We start from the raw sequence: 14,885 nt of genomic DNA, 5'->3' as shown, positions 1-14,885 counted from the left end.
GGGTGACATTTTTGTCAAGAAATCAGCCTCAAGAACAGCCTTCCTCCTCAGCAGTAGCCTGAGGCTCAGCTCTGTTGCTGTGCCACAACATCTTTCTCCACCCTGATCCCACCACCCTGTTCTCAAGGTTGGAGGGAAGGATCATCATCCGCCTCATGCCAGCGACCTGCTGCATGGCTGGGGACAAAGTCATCTGCCCAGCTCAGGTCCTGCCACCTCATCACAGGCCCTTTCTGAGGAAAACAGGCTGTCTTACACCCCAGACTGAAAACAATCCCCTTCCAAAAGCCCTACCATCTCCCACTGAGCTGCAGCAACAGCTCTGTGCTGCTGCCAGCTCTGGGATGCTGCGGTCCTCCTCTCCTGCCTCCAAAATTTGAGGGATATGTGTCGGCCACTTCTTCCAGCCTCCGAATCCCAAGTGGAGAGCTTGGAAGTGGCCTCAAAGTCCCCGAGGCTCTGTCGCCCGTGGCCACTAGATGGTAGCAAGTCCTGGCCGACAGAGCGACGCTGCTGCCAAGCCTCCACTCTGGGGCAGGGGGAGTCCCCCGGCAGGGTACCCCAGAGAGGCTTTGCAGCAGCACCCTCATGAGCAATGCACTCCAGAAGGTTGCCTAAAATATTAAGGATAGGTTTCATGCCCGTTTAGCAAGGGTCCCAGAGTCCTATATGTGCAGATGTGGAGCCAGGGACATGTGGGTCAGCATGGCTGTGGAGGGCATGGCCAGCGTGGTTTGAAATATATTATTCCATCACCCAGAGCTTTTTAAAGCGATGTGTTGGCTCTCTGTAGTTTGTGTTTATCGAGGAGATTATGTAAGTGATAGATTTTACCCGGAGGGGGAGAAGAGAGGCCTGTAGATACTAAAATATGTCCTTTTTGCAGCTGCAGGGTTGAGGCATGGTCTGGTGCACTACAAAGCTTTCAGTATTTCTGAAGACTATTTATTTAAGCTCTAGGGAGAAGAGCTTATGATTGCATTTCATTACTACTTCACTCGTGAAAAAAAAAAGCAATATGGAATCCCATACTCTTTTTAAGCTTGCTGACCATTTAATATTAATGTCTGTGGCAAGACTGTTGGCTTTAGAGCCCTGGGGAAAGCTGCAGAGAGGAGAGAGTCGACCAACTTTAAATGAAGTTATTATGGCAACTGAGTAGTTTCAGCTTGGGGAGTATGACTGAGCTCGGTGCATCAGCTGCAGCCTCTCATGTACCAGGAGTGCATTTCTGTCGTGTCTGAAACTCATGTAAAACAGTAAGGTCAGTATTCAGGATCCCACCCAAGGCCGAGCCTGGGATGGTGCAAGGGCTTGTTTACTGCTGTGAGTGCTTAGGGAGTGAGGCTGCAGGGATGTGATCTCTCCCGTCTCAGTCCTGTGCTGTGGAGAGCAACACGAGGAACGAGCTGGAGGGGTCCTAAGCTTTCTTGCCTCAATTTATCTTAGTTGGGCAAGTGGTAGTGGCCTGGTGTTTGTATGCATAAATCAGGATGAAATCTTGGCCTGGAAGCGTTCAGGGTCTGGATTATGTCAGCTGAACTGATGCACAGAGGACAGAGAAGGGGAGGACTGCAGAGTCACAGGCTGACTTTGCTGACAGAGGCATGCAACATACAATTATCAACATTCCCTTACCTCTAGGCTTGGAGACCAACTGGCACCTCCATTTGCATTTTGCCACCCTTCTTACCCAAACTGTTCCCTTTAAACCTGTGTGTTTCTGATGGGGGTGATGCTCAGTGCCTCTGTCCTCCTTGCCGCTTGGTTAACGTTATACGTGGGGCACTTCTCCCCTCTTCCAAGGCTGGAGCAGGGAGTCTGTTCCTGCATTGCAGGGTGTGCATGGGTGCTGAGGCAGTGGTGCACCTCAGATCCTGCAGCACTGTGATAGGGACCAGGGGGCAGCATACTCTTCTGAGCCCCAAGACAGATATCTGTAGCTCTTGGTTGACATTTCTCTCCTGCCAAGGCCTGTGGTGAGTGCCCCTTTGGAAACATCCAGAGGTAGGAGCACATTTCAGGATAGCAGTGCTAGCTGGGCTTTGTTATCAAGCTGTGCTCTGACTTCAGGCAGCCCCTGGTAGGGCTAATCATCCTGCTGGTGTGCCAGGCTGTTATCAGTCCTGATGGAGCTGAAGGGGAAAGGCTGGGAGGTGTCCCAAAGCATACCCATGGTATTTGTCAGTTCAGTGACTTTTCCTCCCAAGACTGATATTTAGCTTGACAGAGGTAGCCAGAGATCTTAACCCCTGGCTGGGTGTGTATTTAGTGAAGCCTTGCTGTGTCCTGTGTCTCTGCCCTGCTGCAAATTACTCTCCAGGGTCAGCTGTGTGTCTCCTGGCTCCAATATCCAGACTCATCCAGTGCCTAATCCTGGGTCTTGCCTGGAGAGGCAGGCAGAAGGACCCCGGCAGGCAGGTGGGGAGAAACTGGCTCCCATAGAGCTTTTATCCCTTTCCTCCCTCTTGCAGAGACTGAGGAAGATGCCAGGGTTACTTTGAATATGGTTAGCTCTCGGACATGTCTCTTCTAACACTGTGTTCTTCTTTGTTAGTGGTATTACTTACAGACTAACACTGTTAGCCCAGGGGAAAAGGAGAAGGAGATCAGCATGGGAAAGGAAAGGCCTTTGGAGCAATGGAGCTGATGCTACAAGCTGTGCCGGCCTTTTCTCCTGCCTGTCCTTGGGGAGGAGAGGAGGGTGCTCTTGCAGATGACAGTGCTCTTCAGGAATCTCCCACCATACAGCTTGACACTGTCTCCAGGTCCTTGGGAACTCAGGACAGGCTCCTGGCACTGTGTTTCGGCAGTGCCCTTTCTGTCTAAAGCGGGATATGTGCCAGTCCAATACGAAAAGCAGAAATCATGCCATTAGTGGCACCCACAATAGCACCTGACCCAAAATAACTTCATGGAAAAAAACATAGAGGCTGATTAGGTTAGACAAGCCTGAAAGAGAGCAAGACATCCAGCTGACGATTAACAGGTGTAGGTTTGTGAGCTCGGGCTATAAATCCCACAGGAGAGCTCTCCAGCCACCCTTTGGGGAAAAGCAAACGGCTGCAGGGAGATCTTGGTACCCGCCTTCAGTGAACCATGGGACTCAGTGATCAGGAATGGCAGCAGGTCCTGACTGTCTGGGGAAAGGTGGAAGGTGACATTGCTGGCCATGGGCATGAAGTTTTAATGAGGTAGGCAAGAAGCTTCCATCCTAAAAGTCAAGCTGAGAGCTTTTAATGAGAGACCAAGCAAGGTGTGCATTTAGTACAGGAGCTTGTGTTTGGCAGTGTTCACTTCAGCGGGCTGTTTCTTTGTTGTAGGGTGGTGGTTTTGCCATTGCTGTGGTTTTTGGGTTAAAAAGTTCCTCACTGTGATGAAATGGTTGTGCTTCTGTCTCTCCATGTGTCTATGGATGCAGGAGCAGGCCTGTGCTTCTTTCAAAAGATGGTGTGATTTGTCACTCTGCCTCTGCTGGCAAAGCTCTGCTTTGGATCCTCACTGCTCAGGCACTGGAGTGAGAAATGCTGGTGCAAACTGTGTGTCCTGGGCCTCGAGATACTCTGCAGCAAGGATATAGGGCATCAGAGGAGGAGGGGAGAGGAAAACCACATCTGTGACAGATTTCTTGGAATCTATGATTTCAGTAAAATTAACAGTGAAGTCCCGGACTGTTTTCCTCTCTTCACCTTAGTCTTACCTATCAGAGCCCTGCCCATCCCGCTGTTGGCCAAAAATCTGGGTGGCAACACTTGTCTACTTCCTGATGATGAATGTGGTTCTGGGTGTGGAACGAGATATATCCTCCCTCCTGCTTCCCTCCTCTGTGATTCTGGGATTGTAGCGGGTGTGCATGTGAGGTCTCCATCTGAGAGGACACCCATATTGCTGTCCTTGCAGTTCTGGCCCTCTTGAGTGGGAACAACCTGGGTCACAGAAATGCAGTCTGGAAGGCATCTTGGGGCTGCAGAGTGGGAAACACTGGCTGGGCATTGGATCCTAGCCTGTCCTTAAAGACCAGCAGGGATGGAGACTTGGAGGAGACCCTCTCCAGATCTCCTCCTCAGCCTATTCTCAGTACGATGTGCTGGGAGGGTACAGGTGCTAAAGAGAGCAGTGAGGATGTGGCACTTGCTCCAGGGAAGCATGACTAAACAAAAGAGCCAACACTACTGAGCAAATCCACTGTCTGTTCAAAGCTTTTTTGATGACAAGCCAACATAGAGAGCTGTTTTATTTACCTCCTTTATCATGGCCCAACTCAGCTGCTGTTTGGAGGGGAGGGAGGGATGAGGACAGCTGGGTGGCAATGAGATGGTTTTTTTCTTCATGTTGTCCAGTTCAAAGCAGGCGTGCAGGAAAAGTAGCAGGAACCCAGCCCTCCCCACCACTCCATCTGAATCAGATGGCTACTTAGAACCTGAAAGTACCACTAGACATTGAAAGCAGTTTCCAACTGAAAAGGTGGTGTTATTTTTCTGCATGTATTGCAGGGCAGAGCACTGCATTGAATAAATAGATGACACCACTCTCCTCTGACATTTTGTGCTCCCCAGTCAACCCAGGTCCTTTCTTGTTCCTTCAAGGGGGTTTCAAGGGAGGAGAGAGACAGGGAAAGCCCAGCAGCTCAGAGTTTAGAAATGTGCCTGCGTGTGCATTGTTAAAGACTTCTTAGGCAGGTATCGTATCCTGGGAATATGTTTAGCAAATACCAATTTAGCTAGATGTTTTCCAAAGGAAACAAAAAAAAAATATTCCTTGGAAGACTTTTCAGGAGTCTTGGGAATGTATAACCTTTGGCAGACATGATTCAGTCATAGCCAGACACAATGGAGAGAGATTTTTAGAAATAACTCCATTTCATTTCAAGGTTTGTTTTTTTTTCCTGTCTCTAGGTGGGACACAACATGTGCCATGGAAAGATACAGGGAAAAAAGGAAAGGCCAATGGTGGCATGCTCAGCACCTGATAGAGTACAGAAATACTTCGGGGACCTTTGAAATGAAACACTAGCAATCTTTTTGCTGCAGAACAGCTTGTGCTTTCCATGTTTTTGAGGTATCTGTTAGTGTAGTTTAACCTATGCTAGCATTATACAGTGGAGAGCATGGCCCTCATGGCAATGTACTTATGAGGAATGTCCAGTTCTAAATGGGATGCATGCCCCAGTTGGCTCAGCACCAGCACCCTCCTGAGAGCAGAGCAAGCATGCAACTCCTGTATCGTGACAGGAAGGATGGTTTTGTGATCCAAACACTCTTGTGTGTAACCTGGGTGAGCCACTTCACAGATGTGTGCTGTAGGACCTTGACTGTAAAGACAGACATTGCTTTTGCTGGTGCTTCAATTAGTTGGATTATGCCCATCAGAGAGTGTAATACCTGAAATTAAACTGGTTCAAGGGAGCTGATGTCTCTCAAGACCTAATTATTAGATTGTACCTTAGGATCAAGACAGGCAGTATCCCCTTTTCACCTCAGCTCTAGGACTCTAGCAGGCAAAAGAATGAAATTTCCTACTCGTTTGGTTGCCAATGGTGTCTGTATCCTGTCTCCTAGCAAATGCAGCAGGGAGGAAGCAGTGAGGACAACACTAGCCTGTGCTTTAGCCACCTTCTTGATTTCATTTCCATTTCGGGATCAGAGTGCCTATGTATAACCCTACATGGCATGGAACCAGAATGCCTGATGGCCCTGTGCTCTTGTTATCCACTTGCTCCCAAGGACTCTCTGAGGTGCTGTGGTTCCCAATGGAAGAACTACATTGCTGGCAGCTGGGCTGAGCTGCTGAGGGGGGAAAAAAGGGCAAGAACTAAATTTTTCCATGTCTGCAATCATAGGGTGGGGGCACAGTAAGCTTTCTCATCTCGCTGATGTTGAAGAACACTTCAGCTCCAGATGTAGGGGATATGAGGCTGGGGGCTGCTGTATTTTATTTCTTTTGTGTGTCTGTCCATCTGTGTCTGTATGAGAAGCATCTAGAACTCTCCTGGTCACTGCAGAGATGGGCTGGGAATAAGGTGCTGGTGAGACACAGGGGTCTACAGGTTGGCTCTCAGCAATAGTAAGTCAGTGGATTAAAGACTTAAAGACTTAATTAAAGTGTCCATATGTTTTTATATAGTTCTGCTAACTCTTTGACACCAATCCCCTGGGTTATGTCAACTGTATCAAGAGTTAGCAGAACTATATAAAAACATATGGACACTCACCCTGCTGCTCTAGTTGGACATGTTTAGGGCAATGTCTCTGACACAGCCAGAGGGAATGGAAAGAGGAAGTGGTGATCATGTTAGAGTATGTGTAAGAGTGGGATTAAAGGAGATACAACACTCCAAGAGAGGTGTGTCAGGAGCTTGTGCTCTCCAAAGACGATAGGCTTTTTATTATTTATTAAAGATAATGATAAGAGCCTTCTCTGGGGAGGGAAGCAGGTTATCACACCCTTGACTGTCTATATACTCTGAAATACCTGGAGCAGATGTACCTCAGCTCTGGTCAAGAGGACGGCTCCTTCAAGTCTCACAAATCCCTTTGCTTTTGCCCACAGACTCTTTCAGGACCACCCTGAGACCTTGGATCGCTTCGAAAAGTTCAAAAACCTGAAGACCCCAGATCAAATGAAAGGCTCTGAAGATCTGAAGAAACATGGAGTTACTGTCCTTACTCAGCTGGGAAAAATACTGAAGCAGAAGGGTAATCATGAGGCAGAATTGAAGCCCCTGGCTCAAACCCATGCGACCAAGCACAAGATCCCTGTCAAATATCTGGAGGTATGGAAAAGGGCAGGGAATCTTGGTGTCTGATACATAATGAATGTGTGCAAGACAGCTATGTGGGAGTTGCACTTTTATTTGCCGATGGATAGTTGGACTTCAGTGAGCTCTCCCTCAAGTCTGAGGTCTCTTTGCACAGGCGAAAGGGAGGCACAGAAGGGGTTCATGGAGTCTGGATGGTATGTGAATATCCAAGTTTAGATTTCCCATTCCAAACAGCACATGCAGCCAGAGCAACCTTTGACAATAATAAACCAGACCATGCAGCCTCTGCATGCCTGGGACACTACATTACAGAAGAACTCTCAGTGGCTGGACATGAGATACACAAAATTTTAGAGTAAGCCCTTGAAGGGTCCATTGGAGAACAAGACCCGAAAACCAATGTGTTGTACAAAAGCAGCGCATGAATTTTCAGCCTTAATGAGTGAAGCAAAGAGTGTGAAGAACCATGGTCTACTCAAGGTCATGAAGCAGATTAATGTCAGAGCTAGGAACTGTGCCCAGTTCTTCTGCCCAGCCTAGGCTCCTTGCAAGCTAGACCTCACTGTGTCTCCAGAGACTGCAGGAAGGGCTACTGAATTAGCTCTGAGATATTTCCAGACTCTGCAACCTATTTCTTAGTTTGGCTTTTCTGAAAATAAACCTTGAGTGTCCCTTCACTTTTTCTCTCTCTGTCTTTCCTTCCTTACAGTTCATTTCTGAAGTCATTATCAAGGTCATTGCTGAAAAGCATGCTGCAGACTTTGGGGCTGATGCCCAGGCTGCAATGAAGAAGGCCCTGGAGCTGTTCCGAAATGATATGGCCAGCAAGTACAAGGAGTTTGGCTTCCAGGGTTAGTGCTTGTGCACAGAGGAACAGCACAATGGAGGCCTGTCCATGCATCTTAGAATAGCTTCCCCAGCACTGGTCTGGACATCTCCCAGCTGACCATCCAAGTTGTGTGGGAAAGCTTTGTTGAGAAGCCAAGAGTCACTCCAGGCAGCAATAAAGGCCCTCAGATTGATATCCATGATAAAGCGTTGTTTCCTGGCTTCATGTATGCAAGAAAAACAATCTGCTTTCTTAGGGAAAATAATGTAAAGGGTTACCTGTAAGCTTCTGCCTATCCTATCCTCTTTTGCTTTCTCCCTACCCAAAACCCATTCTGATCTAAGAGGTGAATGGCACAGCCAGAGATGAAGGGATACGGAGGAACAAGGGGAGGAGTGTGGTGAATGTGGTGAAGGGATGACTTGGATGGTATGAAAAGGATGTCAGGATGGGAAGCAGGGGCACAGTATCCTATTCCTCCCACAGGTGAGACTTAGCAGGTTATTGTGGAGAGCTTCCAGCACAGATTTACCTTGCTTTGTGGGAATGAATGCAACCAGTCAGTCTCCAGGGTCTGCCAACTCAGAAACATGCATTAGTTGCTAAACACACATCAGCAAAAACATAGAGCAGTCCATCCTGCCATCTGTAGTTGTCTGGTAATCTATGCTATGCATCTAAAGTTCTGTTGCACTGGGAGGTGAGGTGTGTGTTTCTCAGAGAATAAAAATTCCTGCACCAGTGTTGTGTGTTTGCTCCTGGCTTTCCAGACACACCGGTGAGAAGCATGGGAGGTGGAGAAAGCAGAAAGATATTTTGCCCGTGCATCTGTCTGCATCCTGTGGTGTCAGTCCCATGATTTGAGAGGCGTATGGCATCTGCCTGAGCCTGGGGACTTGGGGCACTCAGCTGTCACCACGAGGTCATGACCTGGTCACTGGGCTTCCCAGCGTGGTGCTTTGCTTCCTCCAGGAGATGGAAAGCAGGGCTGGTTAACCCAGGAGGAAGGTTGCAACAGCAGTGTATGCTCTTAGGAGCCAAGCTTTGGGCTCTGTACCATTTCACATTTTTGCTAAGGTGTATTTGCAGTGCATGCTGCACTGTTTACCAATGTATACCTTTGTCCTCTTGGGGACAGACATGGAGGAAAAGCACCGACCTTTGGGTGTTCCTCTGTCCCCATCTTGGTGCCACAGTGAGGTACAATCGACCTAATTTTACTGAGATAGGGGAAAAGTCTGAGAACCACATTGTGCTGCAGGCTGTCTGAGGGTTAGTCAGAAATAGCTGGAGCCTGAAACGTGTTTTAGAGTAGAAAGTCTTGACCTGACACCCAGGCTCAGAATGGTCTAGCTGACTCTTTTGGAAATGGTGCACTTACTCTGGGTGGACCTAATTGGAGGGGCAGTTAAATCCCACAGTGAGCACTGAGCACCCTCATTCCCTCCTTTTTCCTCTATCCCCATCATCCAGGGCCTCAGCAGTAGGTTACTCCAGTTTCTTCTGACATATGCACTCCAGCTGTCTCCATGCAAAAAGCAAAGTCAAGGAGCAGCCTGCTGTCTTCCTGTGTGTTTGCACAGGGTTGAGAGGATTCCTGCCTGGGTCACATCTCGGCACAGCAGTGGGATGCTACAGGAGCAGGCAGCTGGGTTGTGGCTAGGGGAAATGTGGGGAGCTGGCAAAGCTGCTCTTTTCTGGTATGGAGAAAGCAATGTGCCTGATTTCACAGAGATAGTGTGAGGGCAAGAATGGGAAAGAAAAATGAGGTGCTCAGTATTAGGGCCCACTAGCAAGATCTGGTTCAAAGCACTCCCTGCTACACTGTGTGCAGTGGAGACAGAAGAGGAGACACCAGCTCCCATCAGTCCTGAACCGGTGTGACCTACTGTGTCTTTGGTCAGGGCAAAGGCCACAAAATTTCAGTCTCTGAAAGTAGAAGGAATTCATCCCTTACTAGAAGAGAGCATCTCTGGTTTCTTGCTCTTTATAAATCCTCACTTTACCTCTGAGCTTGCTTGGAGTTTCAACCTTTCAGAGAGGGTCACAAAAGCACATGCTGTCATACAGATGAAGTTACAGCCAGGTGGTCCCTGGCTTAAGCAACTTGCTTTGTCTGACTCCAGTATAGTCTGTCTAGCTTTGTGGGGAGGGCAACCTATTTAATTAAGGTCTAGGATTGCCTGTCCAACACAATAAGATTTCCTGCCAGTGACAACAGGCTCTGCTTTAGGATTAAAAGCTCAGCTGCCTCCGTCAGTCTGAGTGGGACTAGATTCATCTCTAAGTATCTTTGAGCCAAAAAATGTGGTGGAGGAGAGAGAGTTTGCACATACTTTGTGCCCAGCTACTGCTTATTAGGTACTTGGGATAAATGTCAGTCCACTGACGCTTTGCTCAGCCTGCCTTACCCCACTGAGTCAGTGCACTAGGGACCATCCTTAAATCTCTGCTGGTCACATGTTGGGCCTGATGTAGGCTTTCTGGTTGTGCCTATGGCCCACTGAAGATGAGCAAGCTGAGAGGAACCAGCAACCTGTCACGATTTAACACTGGCCCGGCAATTAAACCAAGTGACAGATGCTCTCTATTAATCTCTCTCTCCTTTCTGTATTAGAAAATCACCTTTATCCCGTCCCAAGCCAGGACACAAGCTCAGATACAAGTAAGAGTGGAGCTATCATCAGTAGGCTCAGTGGCTCAGGATGCTTGTGGAGAAATCCTCATGTTTGCACCTTTGCTACTCTGGATACTGAGTGTGCCCTTGGCTGCAGTCACAGAATCACAGAATTGTCATGACTGGAAAAGATCTCTGAGATCTTTTGTTCAGCCATCAACTCTGCCCCCCTCCCTGACACAGTGTTACCAACACATGTAATTCCTACACAGTGAATCTGTAAAGCTCCTGCAACAGCCCATTTAAGGGACCAGGGGGATTTCCTAGAGGAAAGGGGATGGTGAGGAAAGGATTTGTCCAACTCCATGCTACATTGATTAGCATCCTTGTTTCAGTCAACCTTTTTCACTGTGCTACTAGGACACGTAGCTTTTCTGGTTCATGTCTGGGAGAAAGTCCCTGAGTGGAGATAAACCACTCAGTGGTTTATCAGATATCAGTGTAAGCCCAGAAATTTTTGTGCCTCCCTTCCAAGAATAGCTTTACATAAGGATGATGAGTCCCAGGGGCTTGTGCCCAGCCCCCCTCCTCGTTACCACCATTTGGTGTCACATACACATTCCTGGTCCCATGATGGGATGTGGATTGTGTGGCTGCCAGTCAGTCCCTTTGCTCCAGCACGTACACACACAAGTGCCACATCAGGCACTTGATACACTATTCTCCCACTGCTGAAGTTTTTGTTGTGTGGCAGAGCTCCCAGTGGCACCCAGCCAGTGACCTGTCTGTGTTCTTTCGGCCTTCAGTGTCAGATGCCAGGGGCTCATCAGGATCTCAGACACGGGGAGCAGGACCTCGCTTCCCAGGCTCTGGGCAAATGAGCCAGACAGCCCCAGCCAGGGTGCCACAACACTGCAGGCTGCACTGCCTCTCCCCCTTATCTTTACTTCTGCCTGCTGATCCTGCCTGACTCCAATACACCTGCCAATGTCAAGTGGCATCAAGGAGCAAGTGTTGGGGACCATACTATTAACCCTGTGATCTGTCAGTCACCTCACTGGGAGAAAGGGATGGGGCTTCACTGACTAAAGATGTTAAATATTTAGGACATTAGCATGGGGCTTCTGGTGTTCTTCATCTTTGCATCTTCCTGCAGGGCTAATGTGAGGAAAGGACAGGAAAGTTTCCAGCCTGCAGGACAGTCATTGAACAGATGGGTCTGGTTTCTGGTATTGAAGCAGAGGCAGTGCGTAAAGGATGTAGTGTTTATACATCACTATAATTTAACAAGGAGGCTCAGATGCTCACCTATACAATATGATTTCAGATGAGGATTATTTTTATCATGATCCCTACATTTTCTAGCCAAAACCTCTCCCACATGTTACACCACTGAGGAAAAGAAACCAGTGGTGGAGTCAGGTGTTTCTGTAATGTATACTTGCTTGGCCACAACATTTTTTCCAGAAGGTACATGGCATCAGAGCATGTCTTCCTTCTTCCTGGGCTCGTTCCTCTCAGGTTTGCACAAGGCTGCATCCTTGCTTGTTCAGGCTGCACCGGATTTAACAGAGTCTGTGCTGCTTCTCAGATTGAGCGTGCACATATATATGGACATTTATACACAAGCAGCGGGTTCATGACACACATAATTAGCAAAACCCCTCTGTCCAAATCCTTTAGATTCCAGTGTGCTTGTCTGCTGGTTCTTCATTTAAGAGGATGATATAGATCAGCTCTCACATTGTGCTTACATGTAGTATGGCCATGAAACCAGGCAAGAAGAGAAGTTATGCAAGGTCATGGCACCTTGAGAGTACTGGGAAGTAGAGGGGTTTAAATTTCATGAAGGTGTGCTGATAGAGTCAAGAAAGCCACGTGGGACTACAATAAGTGAAAAGAGAAATCCAAATCAGCACCTATTACCTAACAAGCTAATAAATGAGCAGTAATGAACATGAAAGAGTCACAATGCAGCCTTCTTGACCAGCACATAAATCCCTCCTTCTCCTGTGACTGTAGGCAAAACAAGTCCATCTCCCAGTCCTGTGACTTCTATAAAATCCTTATCCAAATGTCAGCGAGGGTGACCGTGTGGCTTTTTAAAGCAGTACTTCATAGTCACTTGGCTGCGCTTTACCAAAGTCCTTTCCCAGTTTGTCTTTCAACCCCTATAAATATACAAAAGAACAGGCTGCTCCATCTTACACTCCAGCCCTGAAGAGCCCAGCTATGGCAATCTCTGTCAGATAGAGGCAGATCTGGGGCTCTGTAAGGCAAGAAAGCACAGGGCATAGCAGGTAGCTATGTAGCTGGTAGCTGAGTGGACAAGGCAATGTATATTTGGGATGCAGAGGGTTTTGGAGTCTTTGTTCTTTTCATGTCCCAAGAAGAGCATCTCATGCTGAGAGAAACAGCATTTCAGTGGCCCTGATGCAGCCAAATGGTCACTTGGGTTATACCCATGCAAAAGTAAATAAAGGCACACATTGCAAGGTCAGTGGGCATAGCCTGGATATGAGGCTATTTCACTTCATTTAAGGCACTTACTCAGATAAATTTCATGGGGCTGTGGGGCAAGTTTACTGGATTTGCTCGGAGCTGGCAAGAGAAAACTGTTGTAGGTATGGTTGTACTGCATTCCAGCAGTGGACATGATCCCAAAGAGTTTTCCAGTTAATTTCCTCAGGTATTACAAATGAGTACAATGCAGATCCCCTAGGTCTAGGAATTTTTGAATTTCCTCAGGCTCTAGGGCTGAGAAGGGGGCTGTAGCTATGCTGTTGTTGGCATCCAAGAAGGGTACTTTAAAGCTAATAGTGGTGTGTACATCTTAGCTGCACTTCTATGTCTGGAGCAGAGCTTGAAGAAAAACATGCACATTTCCCATTTCCCGCTTCCCCTCTCCAAGGAAAGCTTGGTATTAATGCAGCTGCTGGGTGCCTGATCTTATTTCAGGTTGCCCTTAAAGCAGGTTCAAATGTCTCCATGCTTAGCTTGTGGACCCCCTGTTGCTTCCCTGTGTGTACAAGTAATGGTGCTTTTGTTCACTGAAGTTTTTCTACCTTCTCTCCTGCCCCAACATGTCTATCTATTTCCTTCTTCAAGCTAAATCCCAGCATCCAAGCTCTCACCAAAGGGGTGGAAAATTCCTGGAGTTGATAACCTCACTAAGATCTGGAATTGCTCTGCCCAGGGCTTGCATGATGGCAGGCTTGTTCTCTTGGATCCTGCTAAGCTGCTGGGTTATCTGGAGAGTTACCTGATACAGTGTCAAAGCATGTCTGTATTTTTTCACTCACTTCAGCTGGATGAATAGCCTGGTGCCCTTTGAGGGATGCAGTATGCCATGGATTAACTGTGAGGTGGCTGGGGAAAAAGGAGAAAAAATCCAACAGAGGTCTGCCTAAACCAGCCATCCTGTGTTCCTGCAGACTCTGTGGGGGAGCCTGCACTGAGCAAAGGGTTTGTACTGGCCATGCTCAAATCAGGTGTACAGAGGAGGAGGAAAAGGAGTCAGGATGTTGCCGTGTCCCATGCTTGCAATTACCACCCTCTGAGGGCAGATGAATCCGTGAGGTTGGTAAGGAAGTATGAAAAATGAAATGCAGGTCAGAAATGGAGGCGCAGTCACCACCCCTCACAGGATATTTACTGCTGTCACTGCCTTCTGAAAAGCAATACCACCAGTCTGACAACTGCTCCACTGTGGTGTGACAGAGGGAGTTTCCTAATAAACTGGTAATCTGTGTGTTTTTGCATGGAAAGAAAGATGGACTTGGAATTTTTCTCATGGTGCTGGCACTATAGACGTGGTGCTTCCACAAGTCTGGCCCATAACTCATGAGAAAGAATTTTTTTGTACTTTTTGGGTTTGCTTTGTAATAGTATGTATTGATAATCTAACTGATCCCCCAGCTAATTTCAGCATGTCATGTTTAAAATGCTGTCCCTTATGTCTTTTGCTATGTTCACTCTGTGACTGGAATGATCCCCCAGTGCATAAAGTAACCAATCTTTTTCTTTCTACTCTGAATCCTCTGTCTCAAAATGGAGTTCTTTGTAACAGTCACAAATTGCTGGCTCATAACAAGAATGATTAGACAATGATCTTTAACATATTTTTTATGACAGTTTTTCTAGTTCAGATGTGTTGTATCTTCTTTGTCTGTTTTAGATCAGAAACTTGGTGATTACCATCTGGGACAAGCTCTGTTTTGATGTTTAATGGTAATTAAGAACTCTGTTTCACCCATTTTAAAACTCTCAGTTTATTAAATGCACCATCTGAAACAGCACACTTCTTTCAATATGTCTGAGTTATTTTTCATGCTGTTTTTACCCTAGACCATAGTTAGGAGCCTGTCTGTGCTTTCTACCTCTAGTGCTGTGCATTTAGCCCCATCTGACAGGGGGTAAACTGGACCAAGCCAGGCACCATCACATCTGTTCTTTCATGATTTGGTTATTCAGCTGTCCACTAGGCCAGGCTGCAAATGACATGACAGGGGATGTTTATGAGCTTCTTGTGTAGGAAGACATGAGAAGCTGTGCCATTTGCCAATGAGCAGTTCTTGCTTTGATGTGGTTGCATTTCAGCAGTTGTCAAAGGACATCCTGTATGGAGATTCTCAGTTGGAACAGTGGTGTGGTGTAAATACCCAGATAGATTACAGATG

General features: G+C 47.3%; 1 protein-coding gene across 1 annotated transcript; it reads left to right on the top strand.

Annotated features, from left to right (window-relative positions):
• The first annotated feature begins 2,994 nt into the window (after positions 1–2,994).
• On the top strand, positions 2,995–7,795 carry MB (myoglobin). Its single transcript, XM_071729519.1, has 3 exons — positions 2,995–3,194; positions 6,550–6,772; positions 7,470–7,795. The coding sequence occupies exons 1-3, from the start codon at positions 3,100–3,102 to the stop codon at positions 7,614–7,616; spliced, it is 465 nt and encodes a 154-aa protein (XP_071585620.1). The 5' UTR covers positions 2,995–3,099; the 3' UTR covers positions 7,617–7,795.
• The last annotated feature ends 7,090 nt before the right edge of the window (positions 7,796–14,885 follow it).

The sequence above is a fragment of the Heliangelus exortis genome, chromosome 1 (genome assembly GCF_036169615.1).
Source record: "Heliangelus exortis chromosome 1, bHelExo1.hap1, whole genome shotgun sequence".
In the NCBI taxonomy this organism is placed as follows: domain Eukaryota; kingdom Metazoa; phylum Chordata; class Aves; order Apodiformes; family Trochilidae; genus Heliangelus; species Heliangelus exortis.
Note: the sequence above shows the minus strand (reverse complement) of the source record. Positions and strands in the feature narration are given on the sequence as shown.

Coding starts and splice junctions, on each gene's coding strand:
- MB (XM_071729519.1), top strand. CDS start 3,100: ATGGGACTCAGTGATCAGGAATGGCAGCAGGTCCTGACTGTCTGGGGA. Junction 3,195..6,549: donor GGGCATGAAGTTTTAATGAG/GTAGGCAAGAAG, acceptor TTTTGCCCACAG/ACTCTTTCAGGACCACCCTG. Junction 6,773..7,469: donor TCCCTGTCAAATATCTGGAG/GTATGGAAAAGG, acceptor CCTTCCTTACAG/TTCATTTCTGAAGTCATTAT.